Source organism: Panicum hallii, chromosome 7 (assembly GCF_002211085.1).
Source record: "Panicum hallii strain FIL2 chromosome 7, PHallii_v3.1, whole genome shotgun sequence".
Classification (NCBI taxonomy): Eukaryota; Viridiplantae; Streptophyta; class Magnoliopsida; order Poales; family Poaceae; genus Panicum; species Panicum hallii.
Window position 1 is genome coordinate 43,798,729 of NC_038048.1, and position 19,845 is coordinate 43,818,573.

Sequence of the window (19,845 nt, forward strand, 5' to 3'; positions counted from 1 at the left end):
TAATTAGTAGTGTGCACCGGCCGGTGGGCAGCGTGCAAGCATGATTGCAGGTTGCAGCGAAGAAAACAATGTTATTATTGACCCGGCGTATAAACATGATGGGACTAGACTATTCGCAGGAAGAGGAGGAGCTCCCATGTGGCTCCGGCTTATCCATAGGTTCGCGCACCGTTTGTTCTTTCTGTTCTGTAGATATGGAGATATATGTGTACAATGACTTTTGCTCGAAAAAAAGAATATGTGCAATCATTTCCTGTGGATTGCATTATTGTCCTGCCAGTATATACGGTGTATTTTTCTATAAATTTTTGTCAACGTTGAAATTTTTTAACTTAGAACAAAAACTAAAACATCATATATTATTATGGAATGGAAGGAGTAGCTAACTAGTAAACTCCAAATTAAGGAAAAGAGTGAGATAAAATAATTCCCTATTCATTTTTATGATCCTCTCTGACTGTCCAAAATCATTACGATGCGAAAGTGAGTTTCAACAAAAAATTAATAGCTACCATACTATTGGATTAACTGTTGTTGGGAATGAACTTTTTTTTGTGCCTTTGATAAGCATGGACCTGAACGGTTAAAATATGCCATAAAAAAAGATCATCGGAGGGAGTAGCGAAAAGCCGAGAAAGGTCGAGAGTGGGAGCAGAGCTTCTTGAATTTTGATGGCCAGGGAGTGCATGGCCCCACCTGCTAAAGCAAAAGCTCGTAGGGCATGTCTCCTTGTTCTTCTTGTCCAGTGAAAAGAAAAAATAGGGCATGTCTCTGCGTTATTAAAAATAAATAGTGGTTCTCTGATTTTTAGCTGCTAGGCGGACCAATATTTAGCATTGATTCATATATAACTTATTCAAGAATATAGATGCCCAATATTTTCAGAAGCTCACTCACTCGAGCTCTAGATTGGACTCAAAGTAACAGGGGCCTACTCTGATATCATATCAAGCACTTTGTTAAAAAGATATCGAGTTAATTGATGAGAAAAAGGTACACAATATATGTGCAACAGCATCATATATATAATTCTTGGTAGAAAATTCCTTCAAGGGGGAATTGAGCCATTGATGGATATCGATACATGGACTAGATCGTCCACGTATGAACCCTGGATTGTTTTTTCAGCTCAACTCAATATGAAGGCATTTGAATTGCCCCCATCGCGTTGGTACGGATTAGTACTTCTTTGACGCTCACTACTTTGTCCTCATTTAACAGTCATAAACCATAATTGCAGAGAAGTATTGAACTGCATTATTTCTACGTTGATGGTGACATACGTATACTTCAGAACGAAAGTGATTTACATTTGAGAATACATGCATTATGTGCGTAATTAACAAGCAATCATTGTGTTGAATACTTAACCGCAAGCATGTGAGATCATCCTTTTATCGCGACTGATAAGCATGTCGGGTGTCGATTAATTATCATCAATCAATCAATCAGTCCAAGTTCGTGCTCAAGTCGTCAATGAATAGGTCTCATGATAGACTTCCACAATCTCGAACACGCAACTAAAAGCCTGAGTTGCCGAGGAGAGAAAAAAAAAGATAACCAGAATTAATCAAGCATCTCCTCATGCTGCAACTCCGCCGGTCCTGCAGCATGAAGCTCTTAATCTAAGCAATGCCGCGTCTCTGAGACCGTTGAAGAAAGAAACCAAACTATATCGGCTGTGTGATACTGGAATGGCTTGAATGACCACCCCGGCCCCTCTACCTCTGGACCAATAATTTGCCTAGTTTATATATGACCCGTTCCTAATCAGTATACGGAGTATCTCTCTGATCGCCCTCTGAATGATTGCTGAATATACAATCCGTACACAGCCACTCCTCACGGCAGCCAACTAGCAGTTAAGCCATGAGCTCAGCTCCTAACCCCAGGTGTCGCCACCCCCATGTGTGGGCCGTTGTGCCGCCGTGGTAGGCTGCACCCGGACCGGCCGGCCAGGACCAGGACACAACCGCCACCCCCTCCTCCCCAAGTGGATCTAGATCCTAGAACGCCTCAGCAGCTCCAGCGGGTCGCGTGACAAGATGCACCGGCCGTTGCGTCGTCCGTCCCCGTCATCCTATCCTGTTCCGCCCTTGGCCGGCCGGTCGTTCCTTCGTGCGTCCTGACGCCGCCGCCGCCTCCTGCTGCTTCTGCTTCTGCTTCTGCTTCTTCTTCTTCTTCAATCGGAGCACTCATGAAGATTCTTTTCGGCGTTTACTACAGTGCTAGATTATTGTCCTTGGTTGATCTGATGCCGCCCCCGAGGCTGGAGGCCGACCTGATCTGATTAGCACGGGGCGACTGGACAGGTAGCGGCTGATGGTCGCGCGTACTGCGTGGAGTGGAAGCACCTGGCGGCCAATCAGCGGAGTGGGAAACCGGAGTTGCCAGGGCCACATGGCTGCCGTACCAGGAGCGACCCTGGCATGTCTGCGAAGAAAAAAGGGACAGAACTCAGAAGCACCCATTCAGATTACTACAGTAGATTACTAAGCTCCATCTGTCAACGGCGAGCTCTAAATAAATTCGGCCCTGTGCGCTGGACGCGATGAAATGCTCGATGTCGGCGTAACATGCGCCCCGTTTGGAGCGTACGGTACGGATCGACCGGCGCTGCCTATGATTCTGCCACTGACACGGACTCCGATTAGTGGTTGGACTCCGATCCATCACCAGCCACACCCTCTCAATGATTCAGCTCACTTTTATTGTATCTATCCTGGAGCTACGCAATAATGCGCCTTGTTTATTTAGAGTTCGGGGTTCGTTCGGAATCGGAGGATCATGCCGGGACGATGCCACTGGCACGATCGCATCACGCACCCGCACCTGCTCTGCGCCTCTGCCATGTCCCTCCGTCCTTGGCAGGACGTACGGCCCAGCTCCGTCCTTGTGCGGCTGCGCTTGCACTAGTCTTGTTTAACTGAATAAAAAAAGATAAATAAAGATTGAGGAAGAAACGTAGAGCGCGTTTACGAGAGCTCCGGCTCCATGCTTCAAGGGTGGAGCCAGAGCTGGAGCAGATGGAGCTAATTCTCCATCTGCTCCACTATTCTATAGGCAGAGTTATAGAAACGGCTCTTACCAAAGCTGTTTCACCTTCTTTCTCCGTTTGGTAGGACTCCGGCACAAGCTGCTGAAGGAGTCCGGAGCCAGAGCCCTCCGGAAGCGCCAGTAGTCTTTCTCGTGAGGCCTCCGCGGAAAGGACGCGTCGGCGACATCGGACCCGCCGCGCCACAGCTAATTGCTTTGGAATCAGCCGTGTGGCCACGTGGCCGGACGATGATCTCGGGCTTTCGGCCACGGGCGAAAGGGGACTCGGCAAAGCCGGCATCGATCGGATTCGGGACCCAGGAGGTGGCGGGCATCGCTCAGTTCCAACACGGCGAAAGGCCCAGAGGCCAGAATGCGCCCGGCGATGCCCGTGGGCCGCGGCGGCCGAAACCGCCTTGCCAGTCGCCACCAAGGCACCAACGACTGCCTTCTCGTCCCTGTGCAACTGTGCTTATCGATCGTCGTCTGTGCCACCCAAGTAGTCCTAGAACAGGCGACCAGCTGCTGCTAGTGCCATACAAGCACATCGGCAAAAGACGAGAGATTAACCTACACTGGTAGTGCATTCCACTTCCTTTTACTCGAAAAATCTTATTGCTTCGATACCAACGCGAACGCCGCGCTTATTGCTTCGTACAAACGAATGGATCAAATGGACACCACACGTACAAGGATGCCCTGCACCCTCAGATACTATACGTCGTCCATAACTGACACTCCCAGGCCCACACGACACGAGGGAGGAGGAGCCCTCTTCACACCGCCGGCCGGCCGCCTCCGTCAGGGCCATCAGGAATGGAGACGGTCGTCGGGCAATATGACGCGCGCGGAGTCGCCGGGCTCGCAGACCAGCACGCGGCGATCCGCGGGGATCCTGAACACCAGCTCGGGCTGGGCCTTCTCGTACTCGTCAGCGACGTACGCGGCCGCCTCCTCGGCGCGGTCGCTCTCCACGATCGCCAGGCAGCAGCCCCTGAAGCCGGCGCCGCTGAACCGGGCGCCGAGCACGCCGGGGGCCTTCAGGAGGATCTCGTACAGCTGTATCATCTCTTTGCTCCCTGCAGGTTTCGGACAAACCATTGCATCACGGACAGACACCTGACGAACAACAGCATACTGGTGCCAGCGAGGCAGTGAAATTGTACCGCATTCGTAGTTGAGTATGGAGCTACGACCAGATGCAGAGATCAGCTGACCAAGTTCTTGCAGGTTCCCGCGAGCCCATGCATCTCTGCCTGAACAAAGGTCGGCAATAAACTGTCAGGTTGTTGCGCATCCATTTCAGGCGTACATGGAGATACAAAGTAAAGAGTGAAGCATCAACCATTTCTGGGCAGCATAACCAGAGTAACTGTATGGTCAACGCGAAATAAGCAAGTAATCAGTAGCCAGTAAGGAGAACATGGCAATATACCCAGCCAGTTCTCATGGAATAGATTGGGATATTGCAAACAACAGATGCAATGTATATGCTGATCATTATTTTGCATGTGCACAGGTCAATACATGTGCAAGACCAGTTTAATCATGAATAGTTATTTTTGAAATGGCATAATCATGAATAGTACAGAGTAATACTAGACTACTAGTAAGCCCACTATGCTAAGATATGCAGTGAGTGATATGATGAACTGTGAATTTGTATATATCATATATGCGCATGGAACCATATCATAAGAAATATTTAAACTGGTGAATCAAATACATCGAAATGCATATACTAAACATGTGATTAGCTCACCCTTAGCAACCCGCTTCATTTCAGAAAAGTAGTGCTCAGCTCGCCTGGAAAGATTTTCTTCCAATACACACTGCAGGAACAAATCATGTTGGGATCGCATGAAAGAGTTTAAGAAATTGGAGCTAAAAGTGATAATTACCTTCTGGGCCTCATAGACAGCAGAGTCAACTGTAATCACAGAAATAATGGATTTCAGACAAATTATACTTCTACAATGGGTCACAACAACTAATATTTCATAGATCATGTACCGTTGCGAAGTATATTTGATGCTTCTTCACAGCCTGAAGCCCTGAGGATTCAAACAAAATATAGTCAAAAAAATTGTCTGCATTATGAACATGGCAGCTATTAAAAGATACTGTAAAACAATAAATTTCAACCCTTTTATAGCTGAACATAAGAGTATTTTTTTCTATGACCAAACTCAGCTACACTAACAGAAGAACTCACTGCAAAAGAGCACGGGCAGCCTCTTTGCACTCAAAAACTCGTGTATTATATCCACGCTTCTTCGGCAGATTATGTTGCAGTCCTGAAAATGCCAACAAAATCTTGAATGGTAGATGTCCCTGAGGCTGCTGGCTTTTACTCAGCTCCGAGAAGTAGACGTAGGAAGGTGAAGCGGTCTACTCAAGGAAGAGAATCTCAGTCACAACAAATGCGAATGGAGAACACTGTAATGAACACCATCCAACAGACTTATGCATGAAAACACAAAACACGCTAGGCAGAGTTAACACAATCAAGTGTCCCGAAAGTTTAGAATCATCAAGAATTTGAATTTATGTAAAGAGATGGTACTTGAGAAAAATTTAAAAACTTTAGGAGGAACTAGGTGCCTTGACAAGGATTTGATCTAGGCGTACATCCACACCCACAACCAACTGAGCTACTAGGGCAAAATTTCATCATCCAAACATATATCATAATACGTGTTTTCTTAAATAAGTAAATAACTCAACATTAGCCTTCGAACATGATTAGAAAAGATTATATCAGATAAAGAAATAAAATAAGTATTACCTTGCAGTCCATGAAGGTGAGATAACCATACCGTGACAACAAAATGGCAGATGGATCTAGAATGCCATTTTCAAGACCCAAATATTTATTTTCAATGGACCTGACAAATAGGAATACTGAGTTAAATGGACTGCTGAAACCCTAATGCCCATTAATTTTATCCTCGTAGGATCTTAAAGGAAAGGGAAAAACTTACTTATCCAACTGAATGTTATCCACAGATGATACAACCAGATCATTTACATTTTCTAAAGAGAGCAAATAGGCAATGCCAGCCTGTTGAGCATATACAGACAATTAGCTTATGATCATATCACTGGTCAAGATACCAATTTTCTTAAAATATTTTTTGAGGGCATAGGGGAATGTAATAGAGAAAAATCAACTTCACAATCTTGCATAAACCTTCATAAGGTCTCCAAGAAACATAATGTAAGATGGGTTTCAATTTATATGCTTGTGAAGTTGATTTTCAATTTATGTGCTTGTGAAGTTGATAAAGTTATATAGCAGGATTTAGTACATACATAACATGCAAATAATTTAGAACCATGACCTATCTCCTAATTCAATACTAAATTCCAAAATACAACATATAGGTCTAAAAATAACTTTTCTCAAGTAAATGTATATAATATATCAGTTAGATTACCGCTGCAGAAGAACTAAGCCCTGAGCTATCAAGACCTTTCACACCAGAAATATAGCCTATGATACCCTACAAGAAGTCATTTGTTAGTGTTTTTAAAGTATAAGGTAATCTGGACTGTTTAAGACATAAATGCAATGGGTTTACCTTCCTGAGATCATATCCATTATTCTGCAGTGCATAAACAGCACCTCTTGCATAGCTTTCCCAGTTTATGTTCTCTGGGTTATCAATAGGCTTTTGTAAGTCATCAACTCTGGTGCCCAAAAAAGAAGATGGAACATGTATGATGCATGTTAGCTTGGTGGTATTAAAATATGAAGTAACCAAGGATCAAAGTATAAGGAGTCCTATATTTTATAAGCAATCTTTTCCATCAGATTGGGTTAGCTCACTATGCTTTTTGATGGTTAGAGTGAAAACTTTATAGATTTGTATGGTGTTACCTGAATCGTATAACACCTTCAAATTGGCCAGATCGGAGTAAAACCTGAAATAAAAAAAAAGGCTTGCTGGTTTTATAGATAATATGGCACTAAGTCGAAATCATCAATAAAATTGCACAAGAAGAACATCTACTTTGCGCATAGACCATATGTTTTCCTTGTGATGGAACATTTATCAAATATGTAAACAAGAAAATATGAATACAAAAACATAGAGAGCCCAGGAGCCAGGGCAGTGCGATCTATTAGTTCAATGCAAAGGATTTAACTTGTAATTTTTTTTAAACAAAAACTTCAAGTAAAATTTAGTAATTTACCAACCTCGGAATCATTAGAGGGCACAAAACCAAGGAGTACTCCATAGTTTATGGTCATTGCTGTGACAATTCCACCCTATCAGATTGCACACGAAAATTTAATAAGCAGAGTGTGATGATGTCAATACAATGTTTCGAGTTACAATCAATGGGGTAGCAATTAGCATAGCATTCAAGCATTCATCAGAGTGAATTTGTTAGTTCATGCACTCTGATCAGTTAGGCTGCCTTTGTCATAGTTTTTTGAAAATTTTACCAAATTGGTTAGTATGAGGCTTGTACTAATTCCAGTCAGTTCAATATAGTACGCATCCAGCACAAAACAGAACAATGCATCCTTAGTCAGTGGCACAGTTGACTTGTTATGGTGCAATCCCCACCGTTATTTACTTGTAATAGGTTATACATCTCCTGCCCTTTCTACACCCTAAATCAAATACCTGAACTGGGGACATGTTACAAATAAAGGCTTAGCTTTTATTAGCAGTAATCAGTTTTCACCACCAAATCAAGCCATAAAGTTCGTTCATCACACTGTTGCTATACCTAGCTCGATGCAACTTCCAAACATTTGACCAATAAGTGGCCTAATATTGTCCTGGAATTCTGGACATCATCTAAGGACAGGGGGCATCTAATAACCAGATTATCAGAAGTCAGTGACCTAAAATTATCGTGAAATCATCAAAGGTTGGCCAATGTTGGAGTTGCACTAGGTCAATATATCTCAAGAATAATACAACAATACATCCATTTATATTGCAACAATGTGAGTATGTGACCTGCAGAATATGACATATGTTGTCATCAGAAAATACAGCTGAAAGATGTCGACTGGCAAATTCGGGTAACTAATCACAACCTGTACTTTTAATTTCTCAATCCTAATCATGACTTTAGCTTCTGAATATTATGAATAATATAGTAACCAAAAGTCACCTGATGATCAATGTGAGCCCCCAAAGGGCATATTCTGTAAGGGCAAGCGGCAACCCTAACCTCACGTTCATCCCTTCCACTAATCTCCACAACCTTCTTTCGTACAATGTCCAACTGCAATACCAGCAACAAGATGTAAAAAAAGAGAACATTGCTATACACTAACTAATGAAATGAGCTTAAGGTCAACAGCCTGCACTAACATGTGGTTTCACTAGTGCAGCTGCAAAAATGAAAGATATTTGAGATCAAGCAATTTTGATGAGATCGATTTCCATCTCATTTATTTGGCTAGTTGCACGAATACATGAGTTCATTGGAAAATAGCATATATGGAAATAATATGCGCACAACCTCCCTGACTACCCAAACAGTCATAACCCATATGATGCTTGCTTATTTGAAACCAGGAAGATTTAGGTTTCAATTGAGACCAGATGAATTATTGGAAAACGACATATCATTATACCTCAACACAACTCATCAACGACAACACATTACCCCAATAGACACTGCACATCTTCGTTTCAGAAGGGAAAAGGTAGCACCCTTCCTTTCTATCTTCCACACATCATATGAAGCAAAAGCAGGGCAGGATCTTATCCCAAAATGCACCGTATCTCAATAACTACCACCCAGCATGCCCCCATTGATTCCAAGCTATGAAAGGTGTCTCCTGTGCTGAAACTGACACTAGCAAAAGGGAGTGCAATGTGTTTAGCTAAAAAGGAATATTCGCATGCACCAGTGACCAGACTACCAAAACAACACAGTAGCAAAAGGGCCATCAACTTAATCAAAATAGACGCATCAGCAATTGGCAGACATTGCAGAACATCCAGATATAATGCATAGAGATCAATTAACCGACAAATATATGCAGTGTTGCCAAAGCTGTCAACGGAGCAGCCATCGGTGGCCGCCCCCGGCGCCCGAGCGCAGACACAGCTTGACAGCTATACGGCATCGCACAATCTGAACCCGCGGCCCGAAGCCTCGCCCCTGAATCCCCCGAGGCGGCAAAATCTACGCCCGCGAGACCGAACCCCACAAGCTACACCCGCGATCCCATGCGAATCGCCCCCTGGTCGGCGCGCAATGCCGCCAGCCCCTCACCTCCTCCTCCGAAGGCCACCGCGCCGGGCCTCCTCCTCCTCCACCACCACCACCACCCGGCGCCACCATTGCTTGGCCGCCTACCTACCACCGCTCGCGCCCTCGCCGCGGGCGGCTCTGGCTGTGGTCCCACGCGCGCGCGCAGGTGTCGGCGCGGCCTCGAGTGGTGGTGGCGGGCGCGTGCGTGCGCGTGTGCGGGTGCGGGTGCGGGTGCGAGTGGTGAGATCGTAACCGTACGTGGTGGGGTCGGCGTGAATGTGTGATTGCTTGCTTTCGCTTCAGCATCCCCCCCACCCATTTATCCCCCGCGTCCGCTCGGCGACGGCGAGTCCTCGGGTTGGGCCGGGTTGGCCTCTTTCCAACTTCCATGGCTGCAATTAGCGATTTGGGAGAGAGTAGCGAGTGGATCAGTGAGGACGCAACAAGATGTTTAGTGGATCATCACTCCAACACTTGCTCCCCATAACACAAGTGGTAGCGTCGGCGGCTCCTGCCTGAGTCCCGCAGCGCTGGAATTGGGCGTTTTATTTTTTTTTATTCTTCGAGGATCGTGTGCACCGGACTGATTTGCTCGTTCAGATCACCGCTGCTCGATGCGTATAGAGGGGATTTTCAGGCCTTGAGGACGAGGTGCGCCGCTGTGATTTTGTTGCATTCGCAACCTGCCATCGGCGGCCAGCTAGAGTTCGGCGCTCGCACATGTCACCCGCCGGATGTACAAAAGAGCGCAAGCGATTCGCGAGGACAAGGACAGAGCAGACGGTTCCTGTGCAGCTCAGTGTTGCGCGCTTGCGCAACGGCCGTGAGCCCGTGATCTGCAGCGCACCAGACAGGATGGTGGGATTTGTTCTCTCCTTCAGAGATCAGACCAGGAGCGTCAGCAGGAGGAATTCAGGAGGAACGAACAACACACACTTGCTCGTCGCCACGGAGGCCCACTCCAGGTTTGAGTTATGGCCCACCGAGATATTTCCCGGCCGACGCAACACGCAGGCCGGGCTGTGAGCCTAGCGGCCGCCGCCGTCGTGGCCCCGACCCATCTCGCTCAAATCGTGCCAGCCCAACACAAATAGCCCACTCGCGTCAGCCCAACTTACCCTATACCTCTCTCTTCTGGGCAAAGGCAGCCCACAGCCCAGCTTGACCCAAGGTGATATTCCGTCGCTCCATTTCAGAGTCAATACAGGCGTAACACACGCAGGTAGAAGTCGCTCGGCAGTCGGCGGCAGCGGAAGCAGCAGCATCGGGAAGAACACGAGTCGCCATCGCTGCGCACGAACAAGCTCCGGCGACTGACCGCGACGACGGCGAGCCGGCAGCACTCGGCCACGTTTCCTGCTTCCGGCGGCTACTAGACGAGGAATCTTCGTTCGCGGCGCGGCTTGCTTGACCAATCGAACGATTTCCCCGGGTGGAACGGCGAATGCCGGTAAGAACACGCTGGTGGCTGGTCGATGTCGATGCGAATTTCCAATCTCGTTGTCGGAAATTATCGACTAGGCCGAGGAATCTGTGCAGTGGTCGCGTCTCCCGTGTTATGTTCAGACCTCTACCAAGTTACCCAGTCTTCGTTCTCGGTCGACATTGGCGGTGGGATGTGGTCACTGATCCTTGGGTGCAAGCAACTTGGTACTCTGTGTAGCTAGCAGGTCCTCCAAGACCCCAAGCGATCGATCTCTCTCGATCTGTCGCCTCAACTGCGACTGCGAGCTCGATCGATTTGCACCGCGCGATTATCGGACTGTCTCTGTCAGTGAAATTTCTTGGTTTCGTATGGACTGGGATTCCTAGTGCCAATGACGACGCTGAAAGCTCGAGCAGCCAGCCAAGTAGTAGCACTGTTGTAGGAAAGGTAACAGCTCAATTTCAATCACTGCAGTGAGAAGCATGGGACTGGAACCGGAGTGTCAAGTGCAGAAATGGGTGTGCGCGCTAAACGGCACTTGCTGCGTTCCAGTTTCCACCAAGAAACTTCTTGCCTGCGCTTTTCATGCATGCAGTCGCAAATACTGATGCAGTGGCGGCTCCTGCCTGCGGTCGAGCGACACGCGCGTCCTCGGAACTGTAGCACGGCTTTGGGACTTTGGGACCGGAAAAGCTGATGCGAAGCTCGATCGAGTAGAGGTCGGCACGCGGGTCGCCGCATGCTCCAAAAGCACGAGACGCGAGGGTTCCAAGCTAGATGTTACTGTACCAACGAGAAAGCTGGTAGTGGAGATAGAACAAGCTGATAAGCGGGCTCCAATATGCCTCCATGCATGCATGGATCTGATGATTATTAATTATATCAACATGCATGTGTACATGGCTAGCTTGCTGGAAATTCAGCGGTAAACAAAGCACAGCTGATGAAACTTCTTCCAGCGATGACATCTCGTATGTAGCCGCCAACCCATGCATGATCAGCGTTCAGCTTTGAAACATCCCTTTCAATTCCTCGTGCGCAACCCCCTCCTTGTTGAACGGTTGCGATGTGCGTGTGAACCTTATACTTCCATGAAAATTACTGTTATGGTGCGAGCGACTGTCATGTAGCCATGTATCATGTATCCAGACATTATTGTTTCCAAGGATTTAGGTATACAAAAATGTTCGTCCAACGAAGCAATGACAAGACGAATGCGCCTATGATGTGACGGGTGTCCACTTCTAATTTCAAAGTCGGGTCAGCGGATTGACCGTCGGTTCGCGACAAAGAGAGCCTCCTACGCAGGGCTATAGCGAGCTAGGGTTTGACCGTGCCAACTAATTTAACCGCCAGCGGTGCCACTCCAGTTTCGATGGGGCGGTAGATCGCTGCATGCATGCTCCGCACAGCATGCAGCACAGTCTCCAATTTCGATGCTTTTGGGGCCTCCTGCCCAACGTATCTTTTTGCATGCAGCGTGCACCGGCCTAGGAGAGGAAAGTCAGACGTAGACCACCAGCCAAGAATCTCTAGGACGTACAAGTACCGTTGGTACTGATGTTATACCCGTACGGATCAAATGTAAGTTACCATTGCTGCAATGCTAGTTAGCTTAAGTTAGCAGTTGAAGGCTACTATACACTACCAGTACTATGCTAATTAAGGGACCGGATCAATTAACCTAAAAAACACTAGTGCTAATTTTGAATGTTAAACTGTAACATCCTAATTTTCAATTTAGAAATCTTAATAAAGTTTGTTAGATTTATTGCAGGATCGTTAAGGTTTTATTTAATTTATCTTAAATTTAGAGCATTTATCGTGAACGATAAATTAATATACTTAGCCATAAAAATAAATGTAAGATAATATAGATTTTGTGCATCTCATGCCGCATTGCATTGTTTTATTTGTTTGAGCTCAGATGAATTTAAATTTCTAAATTTGAATTCGAATGAATTATGCTTGTCTCTTTATTTCAAAAATCTTTCTCTCCTTTTCTTTTCCTCCTCTCTTCCATTCTTTGGCCCGGCCCAACCCTCTCTCTTTCTTTCTCTCTTTTCCCTTTCCCTCTCCCCTTTCTTTTCTCTCTCGCCCGGCCCAAGCCGGCCCAGCCCCCTTTCCCGGCTTGCTCCGCTCTCTCTCTTTGCCACCAACAGGCGGACCCCACCTATCGAGGCCTTCCCCTGCCCCCGACCGAGTCGGACTCGAACTCGAATCCGACTCGGCCGCGCCGCCTCCCCATGCCACCTTGGCCCGCACGTCAAGGCTCCTGGCCGCCTCTATATAAGCGCAGCCAGGACTCCCCTAGCCCCTATCGAGACGCAGCCGCCGCCTTTGCTCTCGTAAAACCCTAGCTGCGTAGCAACCTCTTTCGAGCTCTCGGTGCCGCGTGCTGCGCCGCCGTTTCACCACCCTTCCTTAACGACCGAGCGCCGTAGGAGCTTCGCGTGGAGGTAAGGATCTTCATCGGTCTTTTTTCCCTCTTTCTCCCCCTTCCTCGGTGTTGGAAATTCCTTGCCGGAGTACCACTGCGCTCCCTCGCTGTCGTTCATGTTCACCGCCGCAGCAAAGCTCCGAGCCGATCCCGCCTTCGTGTTTGCCATCGCCCTAGACCTCTCCCAGGCCAATCGCGAGCCAAAACCATGGCTGGAATCGCGTTTACGCGATTCTCCAGCGAGCCCACCGCCGCTCGACGCCGTGCGCTGCCGCCAACCACGCCGACACCGCCGCTTGAGCCCCCAGCCGCGCCGAGCCGTTCGATCTGGATTCCACGTCCAGTCAACCCTAGACGTTTTTGCAAAATAGCCCCTACATTTTATGAAAATCAACCTGCAGTCCGCCCTAGTTCAAAAGTAATTAGATCTAGGTCCTTTTTCTTCTATTTTAACCCCTGCACTTTTACAAAATCCAACCTGTTGTCCCTAACCCATCGGTTTTCAATATAAGCCTCGAGTTTAAGGTTTATTTTTTTAGCCCTCAGTTTCTTCATTTAGAGCCCCTTTAGTTTTAAATCTTTTACAAATAAACCCCTGGAAACATGTTTAGCCATAACTCCTCCGTTTTAGCTCCGTTTCATTGATTCTTGCGCTCACGCGATCCTTGCGATGTGTACAGCAACTTTATAACCTTATTTTATTCTATTTATATTTTTTGGTGTACTGTTTCTTATTTGATGTACTTGCTTGCTTGTATGAACTTGTGTGGTGCGATAGACAGTGTGCAGTTCGAGGATCCACAAGACCAAGGCTTTGAAGATGCCCCTGACCGGCAGCTTTGAGAAATGCAAGTGGTCCATGATCATATTCACGTCCCAATAATTTTCAGTATACACATATTTACTTTAGATAAATGCATGTATCTATAACATGATGGATCCCAAACTAAGGGTATGCCTAGTTTCAACTGTACTTCCTTGTTTAAACCTAGGTTGTTTACTTTATATCATAGCTATGCTAGTTGCTCATCTATTTAGACTATGGTTGGTTAACTTGGAAGTAATGCTACACTTGTTTTACTTCATGTTCCGGAATACTTTATGGTGATAATTATAAGATTATTATTTTAATTGAAACATGGAAAATCACCTAGGAAAATAGTGCAACAACAACACTACATGGTTCTGGTCTTACCTAATTAATTAAAAAACTTAGCTTATAATAATCTTACCGAAAGGGCAAAAGGGGTTGCATCGTCGGGGTATAGCTCGATCCTCTTGAGGTTATGACCTGGTCCTGGTTAAGGCGTCTTCCATATTAAGGAGAGTTATGACCGGTTTGACTTGAAACCTTAGCAGATTGTCCTAAGTTAGGGAATCTTTATAAAGGTCTCGTAATAAACCCCTGCCACTCACCTCAGAAGTGTTTAAGGGCCTTGCAAAACCGGGCATCAAGGGATCACGAGTTGTGGGTAAAGTGTACGACCTCTGCAGAGTGTAAACTGATATATCAGCCGTTTTCACGATTAAGAGCGGCTTGAACCATCACATGATAATTGAACTTAAAGATGATCTAAATTGATGTTCTTTATTTATATTGCTGGTACTTATCTCTTTTACTTACTTAAGGGTTTATGGTATATACTTACACTTAGTTAATGCCTGCTAAATAAAATTTGACCAACTAAAAGTGCTTATCGCAGTCAAACCATATCAGCTATTCCTTGAAATTAGCCTTGCATGTCATATAATTTACTACACTTGCTGAGTACCAACCATAAGTGTATTCACGCCTGCTTTATTAAAACTAATGCTGCTCAGAACAAGATAATTGTCCGGAGTTCCTTGAATATTTCAAGCAGTTCTAGGCGTATGTCTCCCAGTCATCTGCCTGTGAAGTTAAAGCTCCGCTGCTAGTTAAAGACGCTCATTTATTTGCTTAAGATTAAGATTTTCGGTCATATAATAAAATACTTTAATACTCTCTCTCGTTACGATATTATTTCGGTTATACACTTATATCGTCTATGTATGTATGTGTGTAAACTTGATCCTGCCGCACATATAAGATACATCCGGTTTCTTGTTAAAACCGGGTGTGACATAAACCTTGGTCTCCATAAAGTTTTTGACATCCTTTATCTGAATTCTGGTCCTACTAGGATAACACTCAGAGGTCAATTTGTGTAAATGTGACATTCACTTCCATTTCCATTTATGATTTAGGACTGCCGCCTGGGATCGATGGGGCTACTGCAGTTGTTTCTCATTATCCACACAGATTTGAGGAGATACTCCCTCCTCCGTTCTCTTTTGATAGTAAAAAAAAATATAGTAAGGAGATCGTAGTAGAAGAACTGAAGGAAGTCCTAGTGAATTACAACAGCATGCATGACAGTTGATCGCGTTGACATCTAGGTGTAAGAGAGGAACAAAGTACATGCATGCGCATCACGAGAGCGGTTGTTAATTCTGTTTCAGCTGCATCTCAGAGTTTAAAGTACTACTACTTCGCTAACTGTTGGCTAGCTAGCGGAATAACTGCATGTTCTTTTTCTTTCGAAATTGCTGTATCACGTTTCCGTTCATAAATGTCTCGAGCAAGGCCGGCTACTAGACAAATATAATTCAGAGGCACGTACGTACGGTAGTGTACCCGCTCCAGCAGAGATCGTCGTGATGCCAAGGAGGAATCCACATGATCGACCTGCATGTTGCCGAGCTAGGGGTAGAAATTCTATTCAAACTCCCATTGGGTACTAGTGACTGCTAGCTGTTTATTTGGTTTATATATTATAGGAAAATAGAGTAAAGGGCTTCCATGGTTACAGTCTCACAGGGTGTGTTGGTTACTTGGTCTATTTCGATCTGCCTAGGAGTTATGCAGACCAGCCCAAACCAGGCTGTAGTATTTTGTAGGTTTGTTTAGTTGGTTGCTTATTTTAACTTGATCCGTATAAAATTTTGTTTGGATGGCTACATTGCTCCCTGGGCTGCACTATTGTAGCTAGACTAGGACCAAAACTTGACCGGTGGGGGTACTGTGTATAGCCTGCACAGCCGGATACGAGTCTGGGCCGGGTACACCCTTACGCAGCCTACCAATCACAACCATATACATGCATGCCAATGCTCGAATGCTAGTGTCTCTCCTTCCCTAGGGCATCTGGATGTATGACATCCGTGTCTTGTGATATGATCACACGATTTGAGTCTCGCCACGTATCACCGGGGCTTGCTGTTATCCCTTTTTTTTCAAAAAAAAAGAGAGAGACAAAACAGGCGTTGTTGTGGGGGTTTCAACGTTTCACCTCCTGGCCTGTACTTAAAAACACACTTGGCCTGTGCAAATCAAACTGCAACTTTAATTTCTAGAGGCTACGATCGCTTCTGAACAATATTATAGCAACATTATGAAGTGGAGGTACTTCCACATGTGTACTACTTAACGAGTGAAAATAATTGCGTTTGCTTAGTTGGTTTAGTGATGAGAGATGCTCCTATTAGTGCCGATCTTACTGGAGCTTCAAGTGTGTCACGTGCATCACCGCAATTTGCGACTAATTTACAACGAAAAAGGAACCGTAAAAAAAACCCCAAAAAATGTCGTTGCACATCGGTTTGTCACAAGTCACAACCATCTGGCCGCTGACTCGCTGTGAGGACTCCACATGACAGAGTGCCTAGGGGAATACATACGTATTAACAGGAGCTGCCACAAGTGTCAAGTGTTTTTTTTTTGGTTGGGGGGGGGGGGGAGGCACGCCAGGGAGCCACATGTCAAGTTGTCATCAACCAAGTGTCGATCATGTTACATCTCCAGATCAAGAGCACAACACACAGATGCTTTCATCTGCGTCACGGGGTTCATGAAACAAGTTGTAGCTAGTAGGCTTTGGAAAACGAGGAACGGGCCAAATTCTCAGAGCAGACACTACTACCACCTAGTAGGCAGTAGCGACGCAAGAAAGGTGAAAGGGAATCCGCCGCTACACTGACCAAAATGATTGGTCTCCTGCCGGTTCGGTTTCCCCGTCGTGATCCCGAGTAATAATAATCCATCAATCTTACCAACCAAATAATGATCATCAGCCTAACTCACCCTTGCGAATAAAATCAGCCACCAACAACTCCGGCAGGGAGACGACGACGATGCAACGAACCCCCGGCCTCGCCATGAGACACTTGCCCCCGCGTTTAACCACCGCAGTAGCGGTGTTCAGACTTTGGTTAAGCATTCAGACTAAAAAACACGCAGCCATCATGTGGTACGTTCGTACAGGACGACACGATCGATCGGTAGCGCCGGTGCAGGAGAAGAGATGGACGACGCCGTAGATCCCGAAATCTGAGGGGGCGGGGGGGGGGGGGGGGGGGGGAATGCAGGCCAGAATACTCTATCCAAGTCAATGCTGCCATTGCCAACCGCCAAAATGATTAGAGTCAATCACAGGCAGCTGGCTGGCTGAGCTGAGGAAATTAGTGCTAGTATAATGCCTGGCTGGTTCATTATTCAGTGTGATCATCACATGTTGCTAGCGCCTTCGATTACCTGCCATGTTCTGAACTCTGATCCCTCTCTCTCTCTCTCAGTGCGTGCATCCAGCAGCGAATCCAGAGGAGGAAGAAGGAGAGCGTGCCCACCGGCACGCATGCAGGTCTCGCTGGATTCCTGGCCGCCCAAAGCGCTGAGGCTCTGACGCCCGCGAGCTGCTGTGGATCTGCAGTAGAGGCTAGAAAACTTGGTCAACTGGTGGTTTTGGAAGCAAGGCTTTGTTGGTAAGGTAAGGTCTCCTTCAAAGGAGATAAATCAGCTAGCTCGTAAAGGTGCCACATTAGAGTTTTACCCACGTGTAAGAGAGAAAGAAGAGGTATCTCTTGTTTAAAAGATAATCTCATGCGCACGTATCTAAATTAGTAAGATTGATATGTGGATCTTTTTAGATGTATGAGCTGGTGTCTGATTCTAATTGTTGAAAGATATATCTTTTATACTATCTCTCTTATATGAGCATCTCCAACACATTAATCATACCTCATACCCAAAATACACACTCTCTCCATTACCAATAATAAATTTTGTATTTTTTATAATGGTTGCTACAACATATTACCAAAATCCAATCATCAAGATTAGGGTAGACGGAAAAATTCTTTGCCATTTAGGTGAGAGAGATGTGTTTTGGTGATTACCAAAAAATACTTTTAGGTAATAGGGATCAGAATGGTAATTTGCTGGAGTAACTCCAATTACTAAAATATTAATCTTTTGATTAAGGATAAGTAATCCGTTAGAGATGCTCTAATTGTTGAAAAACATCTCTCTTATATATGTATGTGCTAGCAGCTGACTGAATAGGTCATAGGGTAAGCTCTGCAGATCGGCGGCACTTCGTTTGACTGAATATTGGGTGAGCGCAGGTGACGGTAGATTTGCAGCGGTTTTCGATCCGTTTTCCCTGGATCTGAACCGCCTTCGGTGCTTGAGCTCCTCGACAGAAAAGAAACAAAATTTCAGATAAGTTTGCACATTGCCAGACTGACGCAGAACGCCGCATTTTGCCCTAGATGGCATAGCCAAGCCTATTCAGATTCCCCTAACTGGCATTCTCTTTCCTGCAGAAACCCCGACTTCATTATACCAGGTAGTTAATTGGAATAGAGAGATAGAGAGAGAGAGAAAACCACAAAGAAAAATACAAAGTGGGACCCACCGGAGAAGCCGGGACCCACACCCCACTCCTGCCTTTAAATCCCCCTCTCCATCGGCGCCGCAGAGCTCCCATCCCACCAGTCCACCACAGCATCCCAACGGAACCCGTTGAAAACGCACCAAGGCCACCATAATTTCCGTCCCCCCAAGTTCGTAGCCAAGAGAAGAAGCGGAAATGGAGCAGTCCGGCGCCAAGAAGTCGAACAAGATCACCGAGATCGTGCGCATGCAGCAGATGCTCAAGAAGTGGCGCAAGCTCTCGGTCGCCCCTAAGCATCCCGGCTCGCCCACCGCCGGCGCCGGCGCCGATGGCAACGGCGGCGGCGGCGGCAATGCCGGCGAGAGCAAGGCCAAGAAGTTCCTCAAGCGGACGCTGTCCTTCACGGAAAGCCCGCCCTCGGGCTCCCCGCCGCCGCCGCCCAAGGGCCACCTGGCTGTGTGCGTGGGCCCCGCGATGCAGCGGTTCGTCATCCCGATGGAGTACCTCAAGCACCGCGCCTTCGCGGCGCTGCTGCGGGAGGCCGAGGAGGAGTTCGGGTTCCAGCAGGAGGGCGTGCTCCGCATCCCCTGCGAGGTCCCCGTCTTCGAGACCATCCTCAAGGCCGTCGAGAAGAACAAGGACGCCGCCTTCTGCTACTGCAGCGTCGAGTACGCCGCCGACGAGGTCGCACGCGGCACTCCCAATAACCCGCTCTGCAGATAGGTGGAGCTCAATAACAAAACAAAACAAAAGAAAATGTTCTGTTTTTTCTTTTACATTTTTCTTGTGTTTTGTAAGCGTGGTGTGGTGAGGGATGAATCGATAGTATCTCCCCCCACGGAGTAGAATTACTGCCTGATTTTATCGCTGTTGAGCTGAGCTGATCTGGACTGGGTAATGCAGCCACCATGGATGCAACTGAACTGAACTATGGAAAGATTGATTGGAAATGAAGGATTTTTCTGTGTTCTGTTGAAAGACAATGGGTAGGAACTATCCCTAACAGAAAGTTTTTT

The 19,845-nt window shown here is 46.5% G+C and overlaps 2 protein-coding genes and 1 long non-coding RNA gene across 7 annotated transcripts; 1 reads left to right on the forward strand and 2 right to left on the reverse strand.

Moving 5' to 3' along the window:
- Window positions 1-2,470: 2,470 nt before the first annotated feature.
- On the reverse strand, window positions 2,471-3,207 carry LOC112901355. Its single transcript, XR_003230270.1, has 2 exons — window positions 3,089-3,207; window positions 2,471-2,926 (listed from the first exon to the last, which is right to left on the reverse strand). It is a non-coding gene; the product is annotated as an uncharacterized LOC112901355 (long non-coding RNA).
- A 394-nt stretch (window positions 3,208-3,601) lies between these two features.
- Window positions 3,602-9,567, reverse strand: LOC112898755 (galacturonokinase). 5 transcript variants are annotated; one of them, XM_025967036.1, is made up of 15 exons: window positions 9,292-9,567; window positions 8,176-8,289; window positions 7,241-7,312; window positions 6,920-6,963; window positions 6,621-6,729; window positions 6,477-6,542; window positions 6,021-6,100; window positions 5,825-5,924; window positions 5,252-5,427; window positions 5,050-5,090; window positions 4,938-4,966; window positions 4,799-4,868; window positions 4,382-4,408; window positions 4,203-4,292; window positions 3,602-4,115 (listed from the first exon to the last, which is right to left on the reverse strand). In XM_025967036.1, the coding sequence occupies exons 1-15, from the start codon at window positions 9,358-9,360 to the stop codon at window positions 3,847-3,849; spliced, it is 1,356 nt and encodes a 451-aa protein (XP_025822821.1). In that variant the 5' UTR covers window positions 9,361-9,567; the 3' UTR covers window positions 3,602-3,846. The 5 variants fall into 5 exon arrangements, with proteins under 5 accessions (XP_025822821.1, XP_025822825.1, XP_025822822.1 ...); XM_025967040.1 differs by lacking the exon at window positions 9,292-9,567 and adding an exon at window positions 8,677-9,264 and having other exon boundaries at window positions 6,621-6,694; XM_025967037.1 differs by lacking the exon at window positions 9,292-9,567 and adding an exon at window positions 8,645-9,264.
- A 9,363-nt stretch (window positions 9,568-18,930) lies between these two features.
- On the forward strand, window positions 18,931-19,799 carry LOC112901080. Its single transcript, XM_025969913.1, has one exon. It carries the CDS (start codon window positions 19,025-19,027, stop codon window positions 19,550-19,552), a length of 528 nt encoding a protein of 175 aa, XP_025825698.1. The 5' UTR covers window positions 18,931-19,024; the 3' UTR covers window positions 19,553-19,799.
- Window positions 19,800-19,845: the final 46 nt, after the last annotated feature.

Excerpts from the sequence above, each read along its gene's own strand:
- LOC112901080 (XM_025969913.1), top strand. The coding sequence starts at position 19,025 with ATGGAGCAGTCCGGCGCCAAGAAGTCGAACAAGATCACCGAGATCGTG.
- LOC112898755 (XM_025967036.1), bottom strand. The coding sequence starts at position 9,360 with ATGGTGGCGCCGGGTGGTGGTGGTGGTGGAGGAGGAGGAGGCCCGGCG. Across the intron at positions 6,730-6,919 it reads GAAGGTGTTATACGATTCAG|AGTTGATGACTTACAAAAGC; the intron begins GTAACACCATAC and ends TTTGGGCACCAG. Across the intron at positions 5,428-5,824 it reads TCACCTTCATGGACTGCAAG|ACCGCTTCACCTTCCTACGT; the intron begins GTAATACTTATT and ends TTCCTTGAGTAG.